Here is a 13523-nt window from a genome sequence, read left to right on the forward strand (position 1 = left end):
TGTAGTAGGGTTACTTTACCTGTTGGCGCCCGGCGCACCTGTTTTACTTATGATAGGGTATCGCTTAATGTGGACTCCTTCCCAGCCACTACTCTGCAAATTCCCTATTTTACAGGTGATACAAACTGGATTCCTGAATCTGTCCCTAGTGCTAGTTAAGAGGCAGGCGCCATTCAGGTGGATGAAGAACAGGTTGCTAATCATGAAGTTTGGGTTCTACATCTCGTAAATGTGTAAAAAGGAGAACAGTGCTTTTGGAAGAAGTCACACCCTAAAGACACGATGGGTTACTACAGGGGCTCTATGTCTAGGACAGAAGTGGAGGACGAAAATGAGTAGCATGATGATAGCTAGATAGAAAATAACTGCACAGGAGTAGAACAATCGCTGAGGTGATATGATGCACACTTTGTACGGTTGATCTTTGTATGCTCAACTACTATAATGCATCTTTTATTTATATTTTTGTGTAAATGACAACACCATGTCTATGGCATAGTCGTGTAATTTGACCTTAAATTAAATGAAGTAAAAAAAAAAAAACAACACTAGCTCATGGATCCACAGACACCATATCAGCAGTTGAACCAGATCTTATTTAGACAAATGCTAAACAGTGTACAGATTTTATTCTTTCCCTGGAGCAACTAGTAAAAATTTGAGAAAACCTGGCTGGGTGTCTTTGTGATACTAAAAGCTTCAAAAATTGTGTATCAAGGACAACACAACCAAGGAAACAAACATTTTCTACAAATCAAAAATAACTAATAATGGGATGAAGCAAGCCAAGATCCTAATGAGACCACATACTAAAGCAATTTAACAAGGGGGTCATTGGTGTGGCACTACATGTGATTATTTGCAATAATAGGACCCAAACTATGCTTATGTCTAATGAGGTAGAGAGGTTAAAAAAGTGAACATTGAATGGGAGTAAAACACATCATGAAAGTTGCGGGAAAATACTAGACCGTTTATGATTTTAAAAACCAGGCCACAGGTGAGAAAATATGGACTACAATTTATACATATTTTATGTAGTTGTTGTTTGAATGGATTTGTATGTGCAGATTTAGATTTGTTTGAATGGTTCTGTGGATGTCCTCATGTGCTTGGATCACCATGACAAAATGTGGGCAAATGGGCGAATCTGCTTTTAACTCATAAAATCTTCTCACAATCTTATTTGATTTTGTCTGAGGGTTTCCCTATACAGTGTTTATATAAACGGTGTGTTCCGGCAGACACTAAGTGCTAACGGCTTGTGAGTCTGTAGGTATTTAAGTGGGTGTGTTGAGTTTGTTGCATTTGTGTGATCTGTCGGTGTGTGTATAAAGAAAGGAGGCAAGATGGGAGGGGGGGGGAGAGCAGGCAAGAGAAGAGACATTTTAAACATAATTCTGCTTCTTTGACAGTGCTAAAAAGCCTAAATAGATTACTTAATTTGTCTTTCGTAGCATGCTACATAAACTCAGTGAGGAGCAATCAACTGGGGATTCCCGAGGCCCCCACCTCTGAGGGTGGCTCAGATATAGGAGGCGGGTACGTATTCTCATGATGCCCATGACAATGACGAACAGGAGGTGCATAATATCTAGTTCTAAGAGCCACCTGAGTGGAATGGTGCAGGATTACAGCCAATTGGGAAGCAAAGTGGTAAATATTTTTATGTCTAAAATAGCATTACAAATTGTAATGAACTAATGACAGGAGTGCTTTCAAATTTAAATACATTTTACAAGTAGTACAGAGACACCTACCGAATCAAAAAGTGTACTGGAAAATACCATGGGAAGCCACAAAATGGAGCATCTTCACAAGGAGCGCGAATAGATTCTGTGACTTCAGGTAGATGAGGAGTAATGTGAGAGATCCCAGTATAGTCAAACCCATTGATCCAGATGCCAGAATCCTTTTTTAAGACAGTTCCATTCAAGCCATGGAATGTTCTTGTTGTATGCTTTAAAAAAACAAACAAAGAAAAAAACAATTAGAATAGCTTTCACAGGACAAGAAAGGATATTAATTTCCTCATGATTTTTATTGGCTTAATTAATGAGGGGTGTTAGGACTGTACTATTACTTGTGATACTGTCCACCCATCATAAGGAATATGCTACTTACCAGTATGCATCTGTTCTTGGCATGTAGAGCTGCAGAGTTGTACACTTAGCATAGATCGCCATCTGGTGTTGGGCCCGGATGTTTGCAGTTTGTTTTTCTTCTTGGACAGTCTTTGGAAGTCACGAGTTTGGTGACTCCTCCTTCGGTCCGTACTGCGCATGGGCTTCGGCTCCATCCTCAGATTGTTTTTCGCCAACAGGGAAATGATGGAGCGTAGTAATAACAGTGAGAAACCCATGTGTGTTGTATCTAAATAAGATGTACTGGAACGGATACAGGTAGCCGGGGAGGTGGGTGGGCGTGTACAACTCTGCAGCTCTACATGCCAAGAACAGATGCATACTGGTAAGTAGCATATTCCGTTCGAGGCATATGAGCTGCAGATTGTACACTTAGCATAGATTATATAGCAGTACCCAACCTTAGCGGCGACCACCGGTATCCGTTGCAGCTGTTTGAAAAAGTGTCTTTAGTACAGCCTGGCCCACCCTAGCTTGCTGCTTGGAGTGCACATCTACACAGTAATGTTTTGTGAAGGTGTGCGGTGTAGACCATGTGGCTGCTTTGCAGATGTCATCTAAGGGTATATTCCCTAGAAAAGCCATAGAAGCCCCTAACTTTCTTGTAGAGTGGGCTTTAGGCGGAACAGATAATGTTCTCTTTGCCTTTTGATAGCAAATTTGTATGCACTTTACAATCCACCTAGCTATCCCTGATTTAGAAATGGGGTTGCCTTTATGTGGTGGAGAGAAGGAAACGAACAATTGTTTAGTCTTCCTGAAGGGTTGCGTTCTTTGCATGTAGTATAGCAACGCCCTTTTCACATCAAGTGTGTGTAAGGCCCTTTCCGCAACAGATTGGGGTTGCGAAAAGAAGACAGGTAATTCCACCGATTGATTGAGATGGAAGGGGGAAATGACCTTGGGCAGAAACTTCGGATTTGTGCGAAGTATGACCTTGCTGTGGTGTATTTGTATGAAGGGTTCCTGTATAGTGAACGCTTGTATTTCACCAACCCTTCTAAGGGAAGTGATAGCTACAAGAAAAGCTGTTTTCCAGGTGAGAAACTGTAGCTCACATTTGTGCATTGGTTCGAAGGGCGGACCCATTAGTCGTGTAAGAACTAAATTTAGATTCCATACAGGGGAAGGTGGTGCCCTGGGAGGAATTACTCGTTTAAGGCCTTCCATGAAGGCTTTAATAGCGGGCACTCTGAACAGTGATAAATGCTGTCTGTTTTGTAGATAGGCAGCGATCGCTGCTAGGTGTAGGCGTATAGATGAATATGCCAGGTTACACCTGTGAAGATGGAGCAGATAGCATATGATGTGCTGTATGGATGCATCTAGAGGGTTGATTGTATTGTTACGGCAGTAAATTACAAATCTTTTCCACTTTGCGGCATAGCATGCTCTAGTGGTAGGACGTCTGGCTTCCATGATGATGTTCATGCAGTCAGGGGGAAGATTAAGGTATCCGAATTCTAAGATTTCAGGAGCCAGATCGCCAGGTTGAGCTGAGCTGGGTCCGGGTGCCTGATTTCTCCATGGTTCTGGGTTAGGAGGCATGGGGATAGGTGCAGTTTTTGATGTGGTACCACTGACAGTTGTAGTAGCGTGGTGTACCACGGCTGCCTGGCCCACGTGGGAGCTACCAGAATGAGTGTGAGGGAGTGCTGTTGTAGCTTCCTGACCACTAATGGAATTAGTGGGAGAGGAGGAAAGGCGTATGCAAATCTGCCTGACCAGTTCATCCATATCGCATTGCCCTTGGACAATGGGTGTGGGTATCTGGCGGCGAAGCTTGGGCATTTTTTGTTTTCGTGGGTGGCGAAGAGGTCTATCTGAGGATGCGCCCACTGTTGGAAGAATGGGTGAAGAACTTGTGGATGCAGTTCCCATTCGTGTAGTTGTTGCGTTTGTCTGCTGAGCAGATCTGCCATGGTGTTTTGTACGCCTGGAACGTGCTGTGCCAGGAGAAAGATGTTTTGGGGAATTGCCCATCTCCATATGCTCTGGGCTAAGCGGGAGAGCTGGGGAGAGTGTGTCCCCCCCTGTTTTTGTATATAATACATCGCAGTCATGTTGTCTGTGCGAATGAGGACTGCTTTGCCCGAAATCTGTTTTTGGAAAGATTTTAGGGCTAGAAAGATCGCCAAGAGCTCCAGATGGTTGATGTGGAGCGATTTTTGCTGTGGCGTCCATAGACCTTGCATGGTGAGGTGTAGGAGGTGCGCTCCCCAGCCGGAGAGCGATGCGTCCGCTGTTAGAATCACCTGAGGAACCGGGTCCAGGAACGGCCGCCCTTTGGAAAGGTTTGTGGTGTTCCACCACTGCAGAGAGTGATGTGTGCGGCCGTCCACCAACACCAGATCCGTCAGCTGACCCTGGGCCTGGTTCCACTGTTGTGCTAGGCACTCTTGAAGTGGACGCATGTGGAGTCTTGCATGGGGCACTATGAAGATGCAAGACGCCATCATTCCTATGAGCTTCATAAACACTCTTGCTGGAAGAGAGTGTTGAGGAAGGAATGTGTTGCGTAAGGCTTGAATGCTTGTGATTCTGGCTGAGTTTGGATAGGCAATACCCTTGGAGGTGTCTATAGTGGCCCCGAGATATTGCTTTGTGTGAGATGGTATGAGGTGGGACTTTTGGTAGTTCACCGTGAAGCCTAGCTGGTGGAGCAGTTGGATGGTGCTGTTTGTATGTTGCACACATTGGTCGTAGGACGCGGCTTTTATCAGCCAGTCGTCTAAGTAAGGGAAGACGTGAATATGTTGACGTCTGAGGTGTGCTGCTACTACTGCTAGGCATTTGGTAAACACCCGTGGTGCGGTGGTGACCCCGAAGGGGAGAACCGTGAATTGGTAATGTTGCCCGTCCACCACGAACCGGAGGTATTTCCTGTGAGAGGGGTGTATTGGAATATGAAAGTATGCGTCTTTCAGATCCAAGGTTGTGAGAAAGTCTCCCTGGCAGAGGAGTGGGAGGACTTGTTGTAGGGTGACCATGTGAAAATGGTCTGAATGTATGTAGGCATTTAGAGGCCGGAGGTCCAGAATGGGTCTGAGGGTCCCGTCTTTCTTTGGTATTAAGAAATATAGGGAGTAGACCCCTAGATTTTGTTGATTGACGGGGACCTGCTCTATAGCGTGTTTTTGGAGGAGTGAGAGTACCTCTTGTTTGAGCAGTGTGGAATGTTCTTGAGACATTGGACGGTGCCTTGGTGGGATATTGGGTGGGGTAGATGTTAGCTCGAGACAGTACCCTGACCGAATGATTTGGCTCACCCATTTGTCCGATGTTATGAACTCCCATGTGTGGATAAAGTCTTGTAGTCTGCCCCCGACCGGAGTGGGATGGTCTGGGGGGAGCGGAGGGGAGTCATTGTGCGGGTGGGGTGGCAGAACGGGTGTTGTTGGTTTTGCCCCTGCCCTTATTGTTGTTGCCTCTGTAACCACCCCTTTGATTGCCCTTTGAAAAGGTATTTTGAGGAGGGGACTTGTAGGAGGTAGAGGCGTTATCGGTGGAGGAGCCTCTGCCTGTGCCACGAAAGGATGAGCGTCGAAAGGAACGTTTAGAGGCTTGCGTTTGGAGTGCCCCCATAGACTTTGCTGTGTCCGTGTCCTTTTTCATTTTTTCCAACGCTTCGTCCACCTTTGGCCCAAAGAGTGTTTGTTGGTCAAAGGGGTGATTGAGTATGGATGCCTGGACTTCGGGTTTCAACCCAGAGATCCTGAGCCAGGCATGACGGCGAAGCAGGACACTGGTATTTATGGCTCTAGAAGCGGTGTCTGCTGCATCGAGGGCACATTTAATGGAGGTGTTTGTAATTAGTTTACCCTCCTGTATCAGGTCATGAGCCTTGCGCTTGTGTTTTTCTGGAAGGTGCTGCATAAGAGCCTCTAATTCGTCATAGTGTGCTCTGTCATAGCGCGCAAGCAGTGCTTGTGTGTTTGCAATGCGCCACATGTTTGCAGCTTGGGAGGCGGTGCGTTTACCAGACGCGTCTAGAAGTTTAGATTCCTTGTCTGGCGGTGGGGCTTCTCCTGAGGATTGGGAGTTAGCCCGCTTTCTAGCTGTGGAGACAAATAGGGAATCTAGGGGAGCAGGGCCCTTAATGTATGCAGGGTCTGTGGGTGCCGCCTTGTACTTCTTCTCTATTCTAGGGTTCAGTACCCTGGCCCTGACCGGGTCTTTGAACACCTCTGTAGCATGCTTGGTGACACCCTTAAGCATGGGTAAAATAGAAGTGGATTTGTCCTGTATGTCAAATGTATCCAGTAGGAAGTCGTCTTCCACTGGTTCACTGTGCATGTCCACCCCATGGTAGTGTGCTGCTCTCTGCACTAAATGATGAAACCCTAAGGAGTCCTCTGGAGGAGACGGCCTGGATGGGTATAGGTCGTCCTGAGGTATATCGGGTACATCAGGGTTATTGTAATCCTCCCATGGGTCTGGGGTCCCTGGTGGAGTGGGATCCATTGGGGCGTCCGCCGGGTAATTGTCCGGGTTCCCGTCATCCGGATCTGGGGATGGGGCCGGAGAGTAGTGAGGTAAAGGTGGCGGAGACCTGGGAGGGGGAGGGGGTGGAGGAGGTGGAGGAGGTAGGGGAGGCGGTAGTGGGGAGGGCACTCTGAGGGGAGAAGTAGCAGAGTCCTTCCTTTTGGGTGGAGGAGGAGGAGCCGGAGTATCAAGGCGTCTTTTCTTGATCATTAAAGTCAATAGCCCAGTCTTTGGATCTTTGGACAGAGTCTTTTGTAAAGGGTCTGGTGTAAACAGAGCCAATGGTGCCGAATCGTCTGTCGGCACCGGTGATTTCGGAACCGAGGGTTTCGATGGTTTGTGTGCGCCATGCTTTTTTGGAGCCTCCGGTTTTTCCGGCGTCGAAGGAGTTTTCGGCGCCGGAGCGTCGGTGCCGACAGATTTGTGTTTGTGTTTGGTCGGCACCGAGAGTCCAGGCTTCGGCACCGGTGGCTTCGGAGTCGAGCTGGATATTGCTTTCTTCGGTGCCGGATGCTGTTTTTCGGCACCGGGCGTCGGCTGGCTGGATCCCGAGCTGCCGTGAGACTTTGGAGGCTTCGACACCGGGCCCGAAGGTGGGGTGATAGAAGCTTTGGTCTTGGTTTTGCCCAGGCCGGCAGGCGAGGGAGTAACCTGAGTCTCTTTGGTTTTGGGCGCAGGGGTGGGAGGGGGCACAGTACTCACGATCCGCTGCGCCGGTGTGACATCCTCCACGTCGGAGTCGTCGGCCTCGGAAGCGCTGACGACGTCTTCCTCCTGCTCGGTGTGTGTTTGCCCCGAAGCTTCGGCGCCGTCTCCGAAGATGTCCGGTGGAGCTGCAGACGATGAGTGCGCCATGGTGCGTCGAGCTCTTCGATCTCGGATGGTCTTCTTCGATCGAAAAGACTTACAGGCGGGGCAGTCTCTGGCCTCGTGTTCTGGAGAGAGGCAAAGGTTACACACCTGATGGAGGTCGGTGTGGGGAAATTTAGACCCACATTTTGGGCACTTTTTGAACGGAGTCCTTTCCATCGGCCGGGACCGGAGTCGAGGAGGGCCCGAAGGCCGGTGCCGATGTACGGGATGGAGAAAGTGCCGCTTCGAGAGATGAAGATGATGATGAAGAAACTCGAAGAAACGAGGATTTTCCGTCGAGGCTGGAACCGTAGAAGTTCGAAGCCGGAGCACGAAGTATCACATCCGAGCCCGATGGCGGAAAAAACCAATCTGAGGATGGAGCCGAAGCCCATGCGCAGTACGGACCGAAGGAGGAGTCACCAAACTCGTGACTTCCAAAGACTGTCCAAGAAGAAAAACAAACTGCAAACATCCGGGCCCAACACCAGATGGCGATCTATGCTAAGTGTACAATCTGCAGCTCATTTGCCTCGAACCAGATATTTTGAAGTAACATCCTATAACTTTTCCTACATCTCTTAGAATCTGCATTCAACAATACTCACCTTCCACTAAAAAACAACCTACCAGTATCAATGTTTCTCAGAGCAAGCATATTCTCAGTGGGTTATAATAAGTTCCAAATACCAAGTTGTCAAGGGAGAGGGGAGGTTCTTTTTTTGTAAATTCTTGGAGCTTATACTAACTACAAAGAAGTGACCTAGCTCCCGTCAGACACTGAAATTTTCAGTCCATAGTGGCCACGGTCTCTCTCCTTTGTATTTTAATCTCTTTATCTCAACAGGTAAAGTCGCAAGAGGTGATCCTTGATATGCAAGTTCAACAGCAGAACCTTGCAGCGCATGCCGTAGGGTGCATACACATTGCAAATTTATTTGTCCTGACAAAGTCCATATTGACCCTTAAGTGCACATGGTAAATGGCTAAAACATGTTGACCACACAACAATGGATATAAAAGAGCCAATGAAGTCCCCAAAAAATCGCTCACGTTTTTAAACTTGCTCATGGTCACCATTAAATATAGCTCCAAATCAGGTGGTAGACCTTGAGACAATTTTAAATCACTTGCACATCACACACTTAAAAAAAAAAAACAGCCCCACAGTAAATCTGGCATTAAAGCCCACCTGGTGGGCATTCAGCACCCAGGGTGGGAACCCAATGACTAGGTTGGTGAGTGAGGGTTCTTTTATAAGAACCTAAAGGGTTACTTTTTTCCAGAAGGATTAAAAGACTGAAAACACCTAACCATCAGTTGGTAGTAGATTCGGTCTTCAAGTTTTGAAATAGTCAGTATAGGGAAGAAGGATTAACTTTACCCTTCTGACTCTCAAATTGTTTCATATATTAGTCTTGCATCATCAATAGTTTATAGGAAACCATTTCAACACAATTTACATTATTACTATTCAAACATTAACAACGGCTGACTAAAATATGATATATATTTAATGTTATGAGTATAAAACCAGTATTTCAAATAGTGAGGAGCTGAGTGCCCTGAGTGATGGCACTAATATGGATATACCATAAAGCAGGTAACCGGAGGACCATTCAAATGTGGACGTCTATCGGTGACCATCGGATACTTCTAACAGCCAATATTCTGCCCATCATCTGACTGTCTGTGTCGACACATCAACTCAGCAAGAGATATCCTGGCCATCATCAGGAAGGTGAAATGAGACAAGTGTGGTTGGCTGTGCCTCAAGGATATCGGTTATGAATGATCCAGAGAGGAAGAGTTTGAGGCTAAATACTGCAATTAGCTCTTCAGTAAATCTTAAAGTAAACACAGATGTACTGCTGGACAATCACAAGATATAAAGAACAGCTCCAAAGTAAGACACATTCAGAAAGGTTCAATGACAGCATGGACCGAGCATGCAAAAGTAAGTCACAAGAAGAATCTGACCATGGCATGTATTTATTTTTCGGAGTTTTATATAGCGCAAACTTGACCCAAAGGTATCGGGTATCCGAGCGCTTTACATGAGCACCAGTTGCTTACACAAGGACACATTCATCTTTGTTAGGCACAGGGAGATTAAGTGATTTGCCCAGAATCAGAGGATGTTGAGCGTCATTGCCGAGGCTCGAACCCGGTTCCCCAGATTTGAGATCAACCGCCCGAGCCGTTAGGCTACATCCTCTCCCCTTTCAAAATATGGCACTCTTGGTTCACTGTCATCTGGCTTACGAAAATAAGTGATTAAAAACATATTTTGATGCTTTTGTCAACAAAACTGTATTTTAAAGGGGATAACAGGAGGCAGCGCTATCTAGGGGCCAAAATGCCACATTATACCGAGACTCCGGGTGAACCTTTCCTACTAATGTCTGTGGCTGGCAGGGACACAATGCCTTGGAGGGCCCACTCCGTACTTGCAAGATTGAGTGGTCCAATAACCGGTGTTGGATGTGTCCCCTGGGGACTGATGCTACATGATTCCTTTCACAAGCAGAGCGCCTTGATTGCAAGGAGTTGCACTGGAAGACTTGAGGTGAGCCAGCAGACATCGATAGCTGGATGATGCTGATGAGGCTATAGATAGGTGAAGCTGTGTGCTTGATGTCAGCATTGGGTGGCACCAGCAGAAGAGACAGGCATACAAGTTGGTGGAATTGATCAGAGGATGTGCTCATGTCGCGGGACCTTCAAGTGCCACTGTAATCTGGCACAAAATTTGACGTGGCCTTTCAGATTATGGGAGTGAGGGCATAGGAGGACCACACCGGTTCACTGCCACGTGGGTAGGTCTTCCTGTCCTACAGAGTAAATAAAGGACCCTGCTGACATGATCTAAAACACCATTTGCTAAGACACATAAAAAGGGTCACAATGAAAGATCAAGAACGCTCTGAGGATAGTGATATAATGAAAAAAAACGCTCCTCTGCGGTATTAATTCTCCTCATGCTGATCTAGACTGAAAATACTGTTAAAGTTTTGGAAGACAACTAGAGGGACTAACCGAACAATTGTTGAAAATGGAACTGGTTGCGAAGAGACATAGATAAGAACTGTGCAAAATGGAGAACTCAAATTGATAAGTGAGAGTTGAGACTGAGCAACCAAGATAATATGCTGGCTGGGCAATGTATTAAAGCTAGATACAACAAGCATTTGCAATGCAATAGGTCTCGCATTAACAGGAATTTGAGCAATTGGCATTGTAAATGAAAATGCCTTTTATTTATGTATTGGTTTTTTAAACAAATAAAAGGCATCGTCATTTACAATGCCAATGGCTTAAACTCTCGCAAATGCGAGACCTATTGCAAATAATTGCTTTATTTATTTAAGACGCGTAGATCTGGCTCCAGAGAAAAGTAAAGATTTACAGAGATCACTTTTGAAGCAGCATCATTAGCACCTTGCCTTGGGATTCTTTGCATAATAACTATTTATAGCACTTAGTCCCACGTTTGTTGCAATCGGTAAACACTGTAAATGAAAGGTGTTGCTGGTATTCTATATAAAGTTATCTGCATCACAAGGATAAAAGGCTGCGTTTGTCCTGTTGAATTCAAACCCTGGATCTGTACGTGACAGCACACATCAGCAACAAGCTAAACCCTGCTGCTAGCTAACATATAACAAACAGCACAGCATATTGGTGGGAGGGCCAGCTGAGACCAGATAAAAGAAATTACATTGTAGTGAGAGAGAGGATGGGCATGTTATATTGGGACAGTACAGGCAGTTTTTATAAATTAACACTTCACGAAATTACATTTTAAAGCACAGCAAGAAAAGTGACTTGCACAGAACCGCAGTATTATTTTGTCAAGTTCCGAAATCTGTCCACATCTCCTTGCCTTCTACATTTTCACCAATAACCATCGTCATACAAAATTAATGCTACATAAGCAAGTCACCTTTAAAGCGCCTGACACAAAGACTGCTTCTTGATTGGCCTCCAAGATCAGAACTCCAGCTCCTCAAGCAACAGCAACACAGGACCATGAACCAAAAGAGAAGAAAACCCAGACAGCAAGCCTTCTGCTGAGCTCTGCGAATCTGGAAGAAGTTCCCAGTACGGATCTCCTCTGCGCTTTTGTAGCGCGGCCGCTAAAGTGAAAGCGGTCATGCTGTGAATTAAATAAATAAATAAGCGCGGTAGCTAAAGTGAAAGTGGCCCACGCTGTTAAATAAGCACGGCCGCTAAAGTGAAAGCAGACTGCGTAGTAGATTAAATAAACAAGCAAAATAGTGCTCACAGCCAAGTTGAGGCGGACCGTGTAACCACACAGTTAAAAGGTCCAGTCATTATGGGAGGTAACAAATGCAGACAAGACGGTACCAAGGAGGGATTAACAAGCCTAATATCGACTTGGAAGCCAGAGTTTATGAAGAACAATAACACAAGCCAATTAAAAATATGGGCAGAGAGTGGACGGGGCTTCAGCCATACTCCCATACTGCATGCCTCGCAGCAGCACATGGGCTGCACAAGGTCAACCTAAAAACAGAACTGGTCTAACTAGTCATGCATGGACCTGGGAAACTTGCCAGCTATATTGAGGTTCAAACCATAGAAACCACTTAGGTGGGGTTTCCTGAGTTCCAGTAGTGAATGAATGGGGGTCCACACATTTCAAAAGGTTTTAAACCGCTGGGTTAGACAAATTCGAAATAAAGTGAGTTCTTCATGTATATCCTCACCTCTGTTTACATTTCAATAGGGTAAGCACTGTATTCTGCTACTTTTTAACCGGCCTTGATAAAACTACCGACTATACAAAATAAAGGCCAGGTGCAATTCCTGCTCTAATTTTGATCTGTCACAGTCAAAGCCACAAGCGCCTCCTGGGAACTCAACGTTGCCGGTCCCTGGTGTGGTTCTTCCATCTCAGCCCAACAGCCCAAAATGCAGACTCCATGCTTGACGTCGATGGCCCAAACTCAATTGCTCTCACGTCTCCACAGACGAAGTTTTCCCTGCATGAACCAAAGCCAAATCTCCTCTGGTCAGTCTCTCCGCATGCCCCTTTGACACAAGCAGCTGCACATAGCAACACAGGAGCACTCGAGGTACGCTGTCTCACGTGCCGCCGGCATTTACGGTTCACGTGCGACTGGGCCATGACTTTTGGATCAGCTTAGACGTCTCGTCAGGTGCAGCAGCAGGGAAGTCTCTTCCGGTGCACCAAATATTTCTCCAGCGATGGGAGGGGGTGGGAATGGGGGGGTCTTTTTCGTAGCGGGTCATTTTTTATAACCAATCGTGGAAAACACTGGGAAGTACACACACAACGGCCCGCCTAGTACCGCCTCTAGCCTGTCAATCAGTTTAAAACCAGCTATGTGATAATCTCCCCTCGCCTGAGCATATTAACACTGGTCAGAGGCAAAAGAATGCACAAAATTAGGAGGTAATGATCGGGTCTGGGAACCTAAGGTATGGTTCTAGAGGGTTGGCATGCGGCATAAGCTCCTCGAACATTGTAAGCTATTTCCATTCATTGCGGGATTCGAGCGCCTCTGCCATCTTCTGTGCGTGGGAGAAGGGGTTCTCTGGGGAGCAGCAGCATGCCTGGGGTTGCCCTGAGCAACATAAAAGGCTAAAAGAAGCGTACTCAAGGAAAGCTCCTAGGCATTGTAAAACAAGCTGTCGCCGTTGCACAAAGGCAGCCGCTTGTTTATATTTGCATTACACTTTTACTTCAACAATAGCTGCCACCCCATACAGCACTCAAGGGGTTGGACGGCAGCTATTGTGAAAGTGAGATGCAAAAATAAACACGCGGCCGCCACTGCCAAAGCCGACGGCAAAAAAATAGTGCTTACTGATTAATGAAGGAGACCATGTAACGCAACAAGTAAAAAATCCAGTCCTGATGGGCGGTCACAAAAGGAGACAGGGCAGTAACAAGGAGAAACTAAGAAGCCTCATTATAAATCGGACGTCAGCATTTACCATGGACAATGACCTCAGCCAAAGCAAAATATGGGCATGGAGAAGGCAATGCTT

General features: G+C 46.2%; 1 protein-coding gene across 2 annotated transcripts in view; it reads right to left on the reverse strand.

The window, feature by feature from the left end:
- Positions 1-13523, reverse strand: part of ERMP1 (endoplasmic reticulum metallopeptidase 1) — a 361972-nt gene that overhangs the window by 78932 nt on the left and 269517 nt on the right. For both annotated transcript variants that reach the window (XR_014970592.1, XM_085634130.1), the window contains exon 12: positions 1761-1960. Coding sequence is in view for 1 of the 2 variants with exons in the window: in XM_085634130.1 (XP_085490256.1) it covers positions 1761-1960 (200 nt within the window). In the remaining variant the exon portion in view is untranslated. The remainder of the gene's footprint in view (positions 1-1760; positions 1961-13523) is intronic.

This window comes from Triturus cristatus, chromosome 2_1 (assembly GCF_964204655.1).
Source record: "Triturus cristatus chromosome 2_1, aTriCri1.1, whole genome shotgun sequence".
NCBI lineage: Eukaryota > Metazoa > Chordata > Amphibia > Caudata > Salamandridae > Triturus > Triturus cristatus.